Source organism: Nothoprocta perdicaria, unplaced genomic scaffold (assembly GCF_003342845.1).
Source record: "Nothoprocta perdicaria isolate Ctin4 unplaced genomic scaffold, notPer1 scaffold_4, whole genome shotgun sequence".
Taxonomy (NCBI): Eukaryota; Metazoa; Chordata; class Aves; order Tinamiformes; family Tinamidae; genus Nothoprocta; species Nothoprocta perdicaria.
Window position 1 is genome coordinate 3,440,854 of NW_020455643.1, and position 15,621 is coordinate 3,456,474.

General features: G+C 40.6%; 1 protein-coding gene across 1 annotated transcript; it reads left to right on the forward strand.

Moving 5' to 3' along the window:
* The first annotated feature begins 4,534 nt into the window (after nt 1-4,534).
* Nucleotides 4,535-9,468, forward strand: LOC112952378 (leucine-rich repeat-containing protein 46-like). Its single transcript, XM_026045226.1, has 7 exons — nt 4,535-4,569; nt 4,675-4,825; nt 5,493-5,586; nt 6,520-6,638; nt 7,653-7,795; nt 8,386-8,583; nt 9,197-9,468. The coding sequence occupies exons 1-7, from the start codon at nt 4,535-4,537 to the stop codon at nt 9,306-9,308; spliced, it is 852 nt and encodes a 283-aa protein (XP_025901011.1). The 3' UTR covers nt 9,309-9,468.
* The last annotated feature ends 6,153 nt before the right edge of the window (nt 9,469-15,621 follow it).

Here is a 15,621-nt window from a genome sequence, read left to right on the forward strand (position 1 = left end):
AAAACAAAAGTTTGGCRTTTTTTTCTTGGTGTGAGTGGCTAAAAACTGAAAGATGAAAGATGTCTCCACAAAAATATATTATTTATTATAAACTGGTGCAAAAGGCACATTGAGAAGTGGAATTTGTGTACTTGCAAGGTGTATCTGAAGAGCTGCATGGGGTTTTAGTAATAAATAGTGATAAATATACCAGAAATTGATAGATATATGTGATTATACTGATTATGTTAATAACATCTCTTTTGGGGCAGTTTTATGACACATAAAGCAAGATAACTGATGATAGATTTGACAGCGAGGGTACACTGTAGCCATAACTTTACAGGTGTGTTTGTCGTTAAAATATGCTCAAAAGGACTGCTTCAAAATATTACATAATGTCTCATAAAACTCCTATAAAAATAATCAAAAGGTAGTAGAGCATGAAAACACTAAATCCTCTCCTGTTCTAAAACCCCCTGCTATGTAGCAGTGAATTGTGCGCCGCAAGAAGAAAGCTCTGCCCAAATTCTGGATTTCCTGGCTTTTACACTATGTGTACAAATTGGATTTGTGCCTTAACCCTGTGATGCATTTCTCCTCATTAGCTTTGGCACAGCCAGTTGGCTGAGACAGCATAAATAGCTGGGTCTTTGTGTCTTGTAAGCAAACAACTGTTTGTGGAGGTGGTTTGGACAGATTCGTACCAGCTCTCTTGGAGCCTGTGCAAAAGCAGCAGCTCGTACTTGGGTGTAATAACTCTTCATTTTGGAGTTTTTATCTTGCCTTATGTAGTTTACCTATTTTTTTTCAAAGGTGATCATGAAATTCTGCAGATTTGATACCTTTGGAAGGATTCCCATTTTTCGCTTCCATACTTTTAGGACTCAAAGAACTTGGRGCGCTTTGCTGCGAAATACCAAGTTGACCATATTCCCACTGAGGTCAACTGTCGAAGGGCTTTTCCATCCCCTGTGCCTTTTCTTTCAGAGGAGTTTGAAGCTGTTTTGGGTGCCAGAGGAATTCTCACCCTGGATCTCCCCAGGAGGTAGTGCAAGTATTACTCATTCTGAAGACTGGTGCTCCCAGAATTGTCAGGGACATTTCAGATGCTCAGGGCAAGTAGCTGTGGCTCAGTGAGCTAAGGCTGCTTGGGCTGTGGAGTCATGAAAATAGCTACTRGAAGTTAGGCCAGACTGCTCAAAACTGGGGCAAAAACCTTTCAAATTCCAGTTGCAAGAGTTTAAGCAGTTGTTTCTGTCTCTAGCTCTCTTCTGGTGAGATTGCATTTGCTCTTTGCCATAAGGCAAAGCTCGGCATCTGCAGTAAGCTTGAACATGTTTCTATATTGAAGCTGCCGGTCATATCAGGAGAAGGAAGGCTTAACTGATAATCTTTTCTTAAAGGACAAATATCTTAAAAATGCATGCAGGAGAAGCATTTGTCACTCAGAATATCTTTGGCTGATACAGCTTCAGAAGCAGCAGCASCACAGGAGCTTTTCAAAGTATTTCACTGGCTTTTAATATATTCTGCTGTTCAAGTCAGCRGGACTCAAGTGTACTTGCACTGCAGTTTGAAAATTTTCAGCATTTTGTTGCCTGTGAAAGTCAAGATGTTGATATATTTCGCTGATACACAACTGACACTGACATCTTGAYATGTGTAATTTTTATTAGTGAAGTTTGTAGGAGTGCATAACTTTAAGACATGGCTGTGTATCTCATAAATCATATTTTGAAAAATGCAATAGCTCTTATATTCTCATATCTGCCAGTTTACAAAGTATTTCAGCCACTTAATTCTCCACTCTAACTTCCACTGAGGAAAAATTACAAAATATATTGGGTTAGTCATGATTACTGTCACTTACCCCAGTTATCTGTACTGGCTCCACTCAAGCCATATGCATCACTCTGTATTTCAAGGTGCTAGCAAAGATCAGCTTTGTGTAATGTATTTTATTTTCTGGTTTGCTTTCAACAGCGAATGACTCCTTTGAGTTTTTTGAAGTGGTAGGAAATCCTGCTGTTTCAGAGCACCCTTTAGGTACTGAAGGTGGGATCCTCCTCACCAAATTTCAGATGCCTAAAAGTGGTGTCTGTTCCCAGGGGAGCCAGGGACTCCTTCTGCAGACAGTGCAGGGTGATGTCCTCAGCCTGTGCTTCACTCGAGCTGCAAGTGAGGGATGTCGAGGCTGGCCAGGGTACATGGGTACCTGGATATGCTCTAATAGAGAGGGACAAGACAACTTGCCAAGCCTGGATATGCAAACTTGTCAACTCCAGCTAGGTGAGAAAAGTCCTTTCAATGTCTATTGTTGATTTGATAATTCTCAATTTTTGTATGTGGATTAGCAGTGACAAAGCTGTGCTCAGTGCCAGCTAGACTGAGCGCCGGCTTCGGAAGTGAAAGCCAGTCACGTGCAAGACTTTTCCCCCGCTTATGATTTTAAGTTAAAAGACATCATAGATTCCTCCCTGAGAAGGGAGAGAGTGGAGAAAGGCTATTGTCACAGTGGGTTTCCATTACTGAAATTAATTCTTCTCTCATAAGAATTTAGATCTATGATTTATGATAGCCACCAATTTCTCACTGYAGGCAAAGTGAGAGGAAATGACTCAGCCTGGACAGACCTCATGAATCTATTTTTTTTCCCTAATGGCTGACATAATCTAGCTTGCTGCTCCCAGAAGTGTCATTGGAGATTCATATCCTGCCAAAGGGCCTCACAATCGAGGTGGAAAATTTTGTTACTTTCATGTATTGTGTGATCCGTAATTGTTTGAAATTGTATCCTGCCTCATTCATTGCAGTTTCTTTTACATCAATTCTACAGCAAAATAGTGAAGGAAACAAAGCAAGAGAGTGAAAAGCAGTCTTGCACTTACTCCTTGAGAAAAATCTTTCCTGACATAAGGTTGGGGTCCAGCTGGTGCTTTTTAAACTCAGATAGATAGTTCTGAGATGAAACATCCTTCCTTCTGTCTCCCCTTCCGACAGAAATCTCACACCCCACCTGGCTTCACAAGTTCTGTCTTTCACAGGCTGTTTCGGAATCTCATATTCCAGTTTCCAGCACTGATGCAGAATTTTGCAAGTTGGCTTCGCGAAAGGCCAGTCGAAATCATGTTAAATGGTTGAACAGAAATATTTTAGCCCTCATTTCAAGGAGATAGGCGATTGTATGCATGTCACAGTAGAGGAGGCTGGTAGGAAGTTAAGTTTTGATGTGTTTTACTACAAACAGTAGTTTGAATGCATTCTAATAAATTGCTTCCAAAGGATAATGGATCTTCTTATGAAATATATAAGAATTCCTGTGTATTTCTGATGTAGCCCTCTGATGTGACCGCATACAACATACAAGAATGCAGAAGCCAAACAAATTTCAAGACAGTACAAGTCAGGACTCTCAGTATGCACTGAGCAAACACAACCCCTCTTTTCCCAGGGTTGCTGCATGACTGCCCACTGATTCTGGCAGCATGCACGCATGGAAATGGGCTATTTGCCTCAAAATGACCTCTAAAAATGTCTAACTCAATAACTGTGTATTCAGGTACATGATGAGCAGGCTCAGCTTCCTTTCAATCACCTGCGGCTTGTTGTGGCTGTTCTGACCCCATAAGAAAAACATAAAGGAGGAAGGGAGGAGTAGTCCCATATGTCAGAACTGGTCTGTGCAGTCGATTTGCACTTCCAGGTGAAAGCCAGTCAAGATGTATTATGTGGTTTTGATAATACTGAAGAAAAGCAAAACAAAATCATAGGATGTCCATTTGTTATTGTTTTCTACTAACTCCTCAATCTTGAGCTCTATAGTATGTTCCATTAATCTTGGCTTTTATATTCAACATGAAACTTTCATCACTCCCTTCACTACAGATTTTTTAAAAAACACTTTTTTATTCTCCTTTTCTACTCCTGAATGTAGTTGTTTTAATCATACATTSTGACAAGCCCTCATGAGCTTGTACAGTAAAAGGCAAATTATCTCACTGGATGCATACTCTTACTAATATTTTTTTTTCTTTTTCTTTTTTTTTTCGTAAAGAAGTCCAGGTAAATTTCCAATTTGTAGCTGCCAGCTTGTGAGTTATTCAATATSTCTCAAACACAATTGCAGAAATTGCAGCATGTGAAGTATATATGATAGACAATTGCAAGTGCTCTAAGGTACTGAACTGCCAGAGCACACAGCACGTGCTTTGCAGGTTCCATCCAGAGAGGTTTAGCTCTTCTTTGGAAGAAGAGCTATTCCACCAAAACTTACTAAAAGGATTGACATAAATGTATCTATAAGGCAGTGATTGAAGTGTGTTTTGTTACAAACTGGATCCAGAAAAGCAGGGCCATACAGTATAGAGGGGAGCATATCGTGCCACCAAAAAAATTCAATTCTTCATCACCTCTAAAACAGAAATCTTCTAAAAAATTGGCAGTGAGTTCCCATTTCCAATGTTTGGACATATCTGTCAAATCCTATGCATAAATAAATGGTATTTTGATGAATGGTCCCACAAAGGGACTGCTGGAGGGGATTGCTGTATCGATGGTGCGACCTCAGAATCCTGTGGCTCTTTCCCAGTACTGTGTCCTGCCCCCTTGATACTCCTTGTTTCCTGCTCTTAAAAATAGTTTGCATTTCTTGAAGCAGAATGAGAATCTATTAGTGGTTTAACTCCTTTCTAGTTCCTCAGGTCTGACTACAAGCAGTGAAAGATTCTGCGAGTCCTGTTTGTGCTCCTGCTGCATCCTCCGGGATCCGCACAGCGTGTTGCCCGCTTCCTCACCCCMCAGAGCACTCATCACACAGAACCGGGACCCAGGGCTGTCTCACCCAGTAAGTGTTTCTCCTACCAGTCTGATCCCAAAGGTACAGAACAGAAATGCAGAGTATCGAAGGTGAAATGACTTTCTCAACTTTAAAAATGGGGTTTTGCTTCCCTTTATCTCCAAAGCTCGACCAGATTATGAGCATGGTTATATGATGTCAGTAGTGGCAAGGGCCTTGATTCAGTGGCCTCAGGAGGCCTGAGCACCCACAGAAGGGCAGCTCTTCTGGGTGTGAAACAAGTGTCACCTTTCCCACATATTGCAGGGAGAACTGGAGCTTCCTGCTCCTCTCCATGAGAGGAGCCCCGAAATAAACCGGGAGACCGATGCCCCGAAAATAAAGAACAGATTTTAGTGGGAAGGCACAGTGGGCAGAAACATTATGTTCTTGCCTGACGTGGCAGGTTTGCTGTGTTTAGATTTCATGCCTGAATTTCATTCAGGATGTTGTCTGAAGTTTGGCCYGAAGTTTGGGTTTACATGCATATGCATACACAAATGTGTGCCATTATTTCTATACATCATTTTGCTGTTTACCAGATGGTATTAAGGCAGAAAACATTGTGCAAGCATGTATGACTATTATTTGTATTGGGGTATGGCCAAAAATATGAAAAAAAAAATGTTTTGCCAAAAAAWTTTTTTTTCTTGTCTTTCATTTTTGCTTCTTTAAGCTCCCTTCAGATTCCTTCAGGTATCTCAACTGGTGTGACCTAGAGGGTCATGATGTTCGAGGAAATCAGCTCCTTTGTCCCCGAGTAAGAAAAGGTAAAGATGAAAAAGACTGTTCATGTTAAACCTTTCTCTATTTGTCTATGTTGTTAAATGTTAGAGATGAAATCTGAGTCTGCTGTTGTTTTGAAAGGCACAGAGTTTCATCCCATATTGCACATATTTACTTTTTTCAATTGCTATTCAAATATCCTTAAGCAAAAACTGTCATTTTAAAATTTTTGCAGTTTATGTGGTGTTTATTATCTCTCCCAAAATTTCATTAACATTTAAATAGTGTTCAGAACRTTATACATAAATGTCAAATAAGAAACTGAGAGTGAAATCCAGTCCTGTAAACATTTTAAACCTGAATTTTATTTTATTTTAAACCTGAATTGGCCCAAGAGTAGCCTATAGGAGTCCTCAAGATTGTGGAATGAAAGATTGTTCAAAATAGAGTATTTGCATGTGTGAGATTAAATGGAAAAAGAGTCTTACATCGTCCTTCCTTTAGCTGGGAACATAAATATGTGTATAGCTCTAAGCATTTCAATAGATCCATCGACTTTAAGTCCTCAGCGTTTAAGTCCTTTGTTTTGAATATTCTGAGTTCTGGAGGAAATATCACTTTCTAAACATGTGCCAAATCGTTATGAGTAATCTGAGATTATTTGCTGCATTATGGGCTCAGGACAGGTAGAAAATCTTCACATTAGTTTACCTCATAGAAGCCTGGACATATATGCAATATATGCAGCTAAAATATTTTTTATATATATATATATATATATACACATACACACACACATTTTTATATATATATAAATATATATATATACATACACACACACACACACACACACACACATATATATATATATTTCTTTATTTCAGATATCTTCCCAGCCATATATATAATATTTCAGCAAGTAATGAAGTGCCAGTTCCGGACTGCCTCCATTATTATAATTCTTTTTTTCTGAGCAGGACCGTCAGAAGAAGAGCTATTCTTCAGGGGAGAAGAACATACTTTGAAAAAAAGAAAACAAGTAACTGAAACAGAAAAATGGCAAAAGAAACTGCAAGAGAACTGGGAAAACTGTGCTGTAAAACTTTCGTTATCTCTTTCCATTTACTCTTTACTTTGTAAATAAGCCAAGTATATAGTGCAGGTGGCTGGAGACTGTTTTCAGTTTTCAAGCTGAAGTTAGCACCATGACTTATGTTATAAAACAAAATGTTTTTACAAGCCTTAAACAAAGAGTAAACTGCTGTCTTGTGACATGGATTCATTTGTGCTTGGGCATGTAAGAACTAGTCAAGTGTCCTGCCTTCTTAGTGATTTCCATGAATAAATTGGTAGTAAGTGGGTGGTTTGGGAACAGCTTAGATTCATGTTAGCTCTTCCAGTCTCTCCTCATACCAGCCTGAGCAGCCTTGTTAGTTTTGGCTGGAGGAGCAACATTACTCCTGGTTCTGGTCACCAATAAATTATGACCTCCCTAAGATCAAGGGAGGTTTGGAGTGCTGGATTTCAGTGGTAGCTGGATCTGTCTCTGCCTTTGCATAAATACCCAGCACAGAGTGGAGGAACCCTGATGCCTGCTCCAGGACCGAGAGGCCAAATCAAAAAGCCTCAGCCACTTAGTGCCTCCTTCTCCAGCCAGAGCACACAGAGCACAGTCAAAGAGTAAGGCTGGCTTGGSAGCAAGGTTCACAGGCTTAAGGAATGACTTAGAAAAGCTTTAAAAGACCATGTGGCAAAAAAAATGCATAAGTCATGAGAGGAAAGACTTTGCTGAAGAACAGAGGGAAAAAAAAAGGAAAGAAAACTAGAATGACATTTCCAGATAGAGCCTCACACAAATAACTGTCATTTGAATAGGAAAATACTAGGTTTTTCTACTGTGGCTCTTCAGAGTAACCTCATTTTCATAGAAATAGGCAGTGCATTGCTAGAGTTGTAAAGTGAATTTGACATGACTGCTTTTAAATGGATTTAAGAGGAGCATAATAAGATAGATTCATCTTTCAACTTGTTCTGACATAGAAAAGATTTAATAATATAGTTACCAGAATCCAATAAAAAGAWATGATTTCTTTTACATTTCCCTCCCCAGGAACTGAACCTCTCCTATCAGGACCTGGGGGACATTTACCAAGTGGAAAACCTCAATAGGATTCTCCGAAGATTAATTCGTGTGGAAAAGCTTTGGTTGGTAGACAATTCTTTGACAGATCTCAGTGCCATAAGGCTGCCAAGGTAAACAAAAGAAAAACGCCAATTCTTACCAATGTCATAGAAATAAAAGTTGTTGCTTAGGTAGTGTCTGGAGCAGACCCTTGGGAACAGCCAAATATGATATTGCCAAATACAACTATGCTGTTATACTGCTGTTATACTGCTATTCTGAGTTCATGTCGTCCCCAAGTTGAAAAATATTCAGTAAGGTAGACAGATCATGTCCCTTGTCCTCTTGGTGTTTCATGCATCTCATCAAACTAGGGGTTTGGGGTTGGACTAGATGGGGTTGGACTAGATGACCTCTGAGGTCCCTTCCAACCTTAAGCATTCTATGATTCTATGAAACTCTGTGATATTCTCTGAACCACTGAACTCAGCTRAAGGACTGTGTATGCAGAGATGGTGGAATATGGGAATGGGAGTAATTAAATATTCATTGTATAATATAAAGAAAACTAAGGGTATAAATTATAGGGGTCTTTAGCAAAATAAGCTAAGTGTGAAACTAATGGGAAAACAGGTGTGCTGTGTTCCCATCCTTTTGTTGATTTAGAGGGGTACACTGTTGTAGATGTGGTCAGTGATGTCATTTGCTTTATACTTTACAGATGCAAAGAACTGAATGTCAATAAAAATCACTTTACATCCTTCAAACAGTTGCCAAAGATACCTCAGATCCAACACTTGTCACTGTCTGAAAATAACATTATGTCGCTAAGTGGAATATCAGCCTTGAGACATACTCCTCTTGAATCCCTTACACTCAAGAGGAATCCCTGTGAGTTTCAAGAAAACTACAGGCAACTGTAAGTTTTACCATCTCATGCTCAACAAAACTATACAAAAAGAAATGTTTGTGGGGAAGAAGATGGAATAGGATCTCAATTACACCAACCTCTCCCAGGCAGCCTTTTTGTTTTCCCACTGTACCAACCATCATAAAGGCTTTAGAAAAAAAATGATCTTTCAAGCTGATGTGTGAGAACAGGCACAGAATCCTCAGAAACTGCCTAGGAGTCTCTGTAATGACATGAATGTCTGTTCGGGAACTCAGCCAAGCTAGAGACATTGAGTAGGATAGATAAATTAGATCCCCTTTTATTAATAGAAGTTACCTTTTACTGAAACTCCCATCAGCCTCATTACATCACTCATGGATTCTGAGAGGAGTCTAAATTACATTAGGTGTCAGAGACAGAATCAGAAGGAAGTGTTGAAAGATGGGAGAGAAGCAAGAGAAATCTATTACCTTAATTTGCTTTTCTGATACTCAACAAGAAAAATGTATTTTGGCTACGTTTGAACCTGCTGCTTGTTTTTTTGGGTTTCTTTTTTTTTTCAATGTTTATTTTGATCCCAGCATTGGGAATAAACTTCTGATTTTTTTTTTTTTTTATTTTTATTTTGTCTCTCTTTAAGTGTGTTCTCCAGTTTGCCAAACCTGAAAACACTGGATGGTGTCCCACAACTGCCAGAGGACTGTTCACCTCCCCAAATGAATTTCCTTTCCAAACTATGTATTATACTGTAGCACTGTATTTTTGGATCATCGCAGATATGCTGCAATCACCTTATCTAAAAGCATCAGTACACTCTGTGTACACAGATTACCTTTTTTTGTGATCAAAAAAGTATGGAATCAGAAATATTCTAATTCTTTTGCATATGCTTGCTGATACTACAGAATTCGAGTAAGTATGAGTAAGTGACATTTAAATAAGGCATGATATGTATGCTGAGTGTTATCAGTTACTGACTCCCATTGAATCCACCTAAAATGTGTCCAACCTCAGACCACATGTCCAGGTCAGGAAATGATTCAGGGATAAAACCAAACCAAAATAACAACTACTGAAGAACAAGCTGTTCAGTTCCCTTCTTTTTGTCCCACAAACATCCTAATGCTCTTTTGTGGTTTTGTAGATAGGAAAATCAGAGCCACTCATTATTTTGACCTTTAGAAAATAAAGAAATAGTGGAGAAAGTTCTCATTTGGGAGTTTTGCTCATTGCATTTGGGATGTCTGGAGAGCACGGGGGACAGGTAAATCATGAAGATGAAAGACATCTTTCAGGGAGTTGCTAGCATTGTTTAGGAGGGCCTTAATGCTACTTAAATAGTCCTCAAACAAAGGCAACAAGGAAGAAAAAGAGCTGTGGAAGCGGAAAAAGCTCCCCAGGAGACCTGAATGCAATTATCTTTGAGCACTATCCGTCCCTTTTTGATTCATTTSCTGTTCAGTTTTAGCCTTTTTGCAGGCAGCTCTTGCTGGCACACAAATAGCTATGTYGCTGATGGTTTAGGAGAAGAATGACAGTGTCTTGGAAAATGAAGACGATTAACAACCTTGCCTAATTCCAGAGACAATCAATAACTTCTCTGATGTGTATGGGCTGCTGGAGCAGTTTGGTTCAGTTAAACAAGGAGGGCGAAGGAACGCTCAGCACTGCAGAACTCCACGGTACAGTGATTTCCCTGCAGAAAGGCTGTAGAAGCTCAGTATAATGTGATGTGCTGCACTGGGAAAAGAGAAATCATCAGCTTGAAAAGCTTCCAGGGACCCTGTACTGAGTGTCCTTTCCTATCCCAAAGGTTAGCAGTCATAGTACTTAGCAAAATACTGCATGAACTACATCAGATGATCTTGAATTTATAAAGTATGTAGCTCAAAATGTATTCTACAGCTGTGGAAGGAGAGAGACTGTGAACTGCTGCAAATTGGGGTCAGGTTTAGGGCTCACACCCAGGAAACAGTCTTGAATGATCCATCAACTCAGACTGTTCCTTACCCAGACACAGATGTTCACGTGCTCACAGGATTCAGTAACTACATCTAGGCAGTATTGCCAGTTCCAAAAAATGGGAAGAAACCAAGCTGTGACCACCCTCTCCATAAATGCACTACAGAATTGAAATAATACTGTTCAACTTCAATCTGCATTCAGCTTTCAGTCAGAGAAAAATATAGGTCATGCAGACACGACAAGGCAACCAGAGGCTTGAAACAGAAAAAGTGGAACACTATGTGCTCTGCTGTGTGGCAAACTGGCCCAAAAGAACAATCTTATGAGGGAAATTGGGAGCAGAAAAGCTGGAAGCTTTCTGAGGGAAATGGCCTGTATTCTACCTCTGAGAAAGAAATTAATACAGAAATAATATATGAGTAATCAAAAAATGTAGCTATTGTATTTGGGAATGGGAAGGGTAGAAACAAGGGTGAAATGTATGCTTCTTGATCGAGGGAGTATGTGAGGAAACACCATCTCAGATGTAAGGCTGGGAACAAAAATAGGATGTAAACAAGATTTTAAAATTTTGATGGATACAACAAGTAGCTGAACACTGACTGTTGTGGGGCTGCTCCATCTAGAAGCTTTAAAAGGAAAGTCTTTTCAGAATTTATAGACAGTAAAGAGCATTCAAATCAGCACTGTTCAAATTACCAGCAAAAACAATTGGGGTCTAGGCTGAATTTTTCTACTCTCATTCCAGGATTTGGCAAAATGATCCCAGGAGGCATCAGAACCAATGCCAGGGATTTGAGATGAAGTGCACTGAATTTCTTCACCTTGGCCATCTCATTGGGATGCTTTTTAGGGTGTTAATTGCATTCTGCATACAACACAGACCACCAGTTGTGCTTTCTGCTTCCCATTCCTACAGAGACAACATACTCAACATTCATAAATCACATTTTTAGCAGTGTCTGGGAGCAGGAAAGGGAGTTCTGCAGTCCCCCTGCAGCATGATGGAGACGCTGATCGCACCTTTCCTCAAAAATATTTTCCACACCGAGAGATCAGAAAGTGTGACCGAGCTGGGAAATTCCCTTATCCTCTGAGCAGATATTTCAGTTGCAAACTCCTAGTGAAGCTCCCACCCACTCCTCAGTGTAGTCTGTAATTAGCAACTGGTTCATTCTCTCCTGAGCTCACTCTCCAAGGCTTTGCTCGCATAGACCTGATTGCTGGATAAGTATTAAGGAAGGGGGATAGACTTTGATTTATTCTTTCCTGACAGAAAGTTGATTCTACTCATAATTTTTCCTTTCATTGTCTTAACTCTGTGACTTTGGAATTCCAGCAAAATATCAGGCAATATCTGGGGAGCCTTGCTTTTATTTAAAGTGCATCCAAGAGCAAGACCGTGCTGGCAGTGTTTTAGCCACTTTGCTGCAAAGAGGTTTAAATGAGATGTTCACTCTCAGCAGCGTCACACGGGACACTGGCAAGAAAGAGCAATTAAGTTCCAGCTGTTTGGCTGGACCAGAGCCATAAGCCCGAGGAAGCCGCCTGGATACATTTCAACGTTCCCACTCAGCTAGAAACRCCAGCAGTAGGAATCTGCTGAAATGGGCCTGCAGTTCATGTGAAACCAGGGACAAATTAATGAACTTTGGGGTTTCAAAATTAGACTATACGTATCTAACTTTCTTTTCCTGCCAAAATTGCTTTCAGCTTCACTTAAGACATTTGTTTTGAGGGAAACTCCCTGCTTTTGTCATTTCAACCTTTGTTGCATCCCTGAGAATGCAGTGCACCCACTTTGTTAGGGCACAGGCAGGAAGAAGGAATCACCAGCTTTGCTATGGAGTTAAGAGGTTATTTTGCTGTTCTCATCTCTGAAAGATGGGTTTGGGACCAAGGCAGYATTACAGTCAGGAGAAACAGCTGTCCCAAAGCAAGAAAGGAAGGAGATGAGGCAAATTACTCATGAGTTCTACTTCCTTGCAATTGCAATTATGTTATAGAGCAGTCTAATCTAAGCCTAATTTATGACTTGAGGAAAATCTGGAAGAAATGGAACAAAAGTAAAGCCTTGCTTTTGCTGTTGAGATTCGCTGATTGTGTTTATGCTCTAAAATACAAAACAGTAACCACTACTAGTCACAAATGCAAGGAGCACGTTATGATAAAGGGCACTTCGGGCCTGTTTACCTTTCCTGACTGCTTAAAATCAAACACTTGCTGCTCTGTGTAAAGCAGCTTTCAATCCCTGCCACTTAGTRTTTGCCATTTGCTAAACAACCTTCCACGTTTGTGATGATTTCCCTGCTATCAGCACGAGAGGAAAAAATGAATGTAGTGAATGCACTGATTGATGTTTTCATCTATTTGAATACATGTATGAGACACACAGAGGCACACTGGCCGGAAGCTTGGGTGGAAATAAGCTATTAAGATGTCTCAGAGCATTCATTTTTCATTTGTAATCTATCATGCAGGATATATTTGCTTTGGAATTGCTAGGTTCCGAGCAGCACTGAAAGCATCGGAAGATAAGGGAAGAAGGCCAYAGAAAACATATGCTTTGGATAAAGGCAGCTATAAAAATAAATGCACTGATCGTAACAGGGACGTGTCAAGCAGTGACAGTGACAAATTGGGAATGACCAGAAAGTTCATGAATAGTCAAATGACATGAAACTGCACAGTCAGCCTGGGGGACTGGAATACAAGCCAAGTTTTTCTTTTCCACACCAGTCATTTTATTTTTATTACATGTTAATATATTAACAGTACAGCACAGTTGCTGCTCTGTGTAGTCCATTTTCTTTATAATAGATCATTAAAATTTACTCTTTTTGACCCGAACACTGAGTTGGTCTATGGATGCTCCTATGAAGAGCCACAGATGATGAAGTCAGATTTTGCTTTGACACCATATTAATTTTCTGCATAAAATGTACAAAGTYCCATTTTCTGAACACAAGGGAAATCAAACAGGAGACTGCTCGGTGCTCAGGGATCCAAGCCCTTATTTTTCCAGCCGGTGCTTAGCTCTCACCTTTTCTCAGGATTATGCTGCTCTGAGCTTCACTCTCTGGGGCTTTTCCTGCCTTTTCTGCCTCAGTTCGGCTGCTCGTGGCCGCTCCTGCTTCTGGTGCTGGGCTGGTGCTCCCAGGAGTGGGAATCTGCAGCCCGGGACGTCTCTGGTCGCTCTCCCGGCTCTGGTCGCTCTCCTTGCCCGCCCCGTCCAGCCGCTCTCCTCCTTCATGTCCCTGCTGCTGCCATCGCTTCTGCCCCTGCTCCAGGGTCACATTCCCRCTCGCTCTACGTGATAGTCTGCAAGCAGTGCAAAAATTGCTGATGGAGCAAGGAATGCAGTGGATTTGGATAAAGTGGTCAAATGCCATCCATTCTGCTTGAACACTCCTTCTTTAATCTTTAAAAAGAAGAAAACCGATGCCCAAATCAGGATATAAAATTGTAGAAAAATGATGGAGAGTTTGTTTGTTCAGCATAGAATACATTTGAAATCAATAATGTCTAAATGACAAAGAATGAGGAGCTTAGGACCACTGAGCTTAATACCTCTGATGCTAACAAGAAGCTTTGGCAATCTTTTCTTTCTTTGCTGTATTCTGTTTTGTTTTGCTTTGCCTTCTTGCTTTAAACTGTACAAGATACAACAAGAAGCACAGCTCAAGCTCCAAAGTGTAGATGGATGCATCCAGAGAAAATGCTCAGCATTTTACTGCAGAGAGAAGTGTCCAAAGTGCTCATTATATTCTGTGCTACAAAAGCCAGGTAAAACTTTCCRATGCTTTTTCCTGTGATGGTATCACACTCAAGCACACAAGCAAAAAAACCCAACCACACAGTAGCAGTGAACCTAATTATTATATTCACTCGCTAATATTTCATCAACCTGAATATGCAAAAATAATTACAGGACAAATCTTTCTCCAGGTATAATTACATTTATTTCAGTAGTGTTTATTTATACTATGGCTGCCTCTAAGCTATTAAATAGTCCATAATTAAGTCTGCCCCGAATGTGCCTCTAAATCTGTGATTTTCACATCCCAGGTCAGTGTGCTGCCAGGATGCCTGAAGCAATTCCCGTGCTGKTTGCAGTGTAATTGTGCTGGGGCCTGTAAATTAAAAATACGTTGYCTTGCAGGGCTGGAGCCATCACCACGTGCACGGCAGCCCTTCCACCCCTTCAGCAGGTGAAGGATTTTTCTCACGCTCTCTAGGAAGCTGAGGACAGACATTAAAAAAGCCAGATAGGAAGCACAGCCAGTGGCGCAGGTGGTCTGCGAACCAGCATCTCCCTGTCACCTCCTTGGCAAGGTAAGGCTTGGTGAAAAGAATTTGAAGCCTCAACAGAAAGAGCAGGGGAAGGGTTGTAATGTGCATGGAGTGGCAGGGAAGGGGGATTACTAGCTTTGGGCTAATGTTCATCCTCAAGACGTAGAGTATTTTGCTGCTGCAGCCTAGGCAGGTTGCAGGAAGGAGCCCTGATACCTCCTTCTAGTCTGAGGACAAGGAGCCACCCTGCAAGCAGGAAAAAGGCAAAGACAACYGCATCCTAAGCAAGGTAAGCTGCAGGGGGAAATCTTCCAGGAGCACACTGACCTTTCTGCCACCTTTTCTGTTCCTCAGCACGAGCTGACTTTGGAGTGAGTGATTCCTGTGTCTCCTGGGGAAACTGTGGCAAGGAGGTGATTGTGTGAGGCCAGAGGAAAGTCCTGCCCCTGGGAATAACTAATGGAATTTTTTGTGCTGATAACACACCGTAACTGAATGCTTTTCTTTAAAGCTCTGGTAGGACTGGAGTTCCCTTAGGACCGGTCTGAATTAATTCTTCCTTCTCCAGCCTTCTTGTGTAGTTTTAATTAAGTTGCAATTCATCTCTTGCTTTAAAATAAATTGTTTTTCTAATTTACTTAGAGATACATCCTTTAATTTGAGATAGGACTATCTAGATGGTTTACTACTAGCAGTAGAACCAAGTACAACTTTCCAAGAAAATGAATAGGGTTTCTCCAATRAACTCGACTCTTGTCTTCCTCTGGAGATAGGCGAAGGGCAAGGCTGCATATCAAGAGCTGCTGC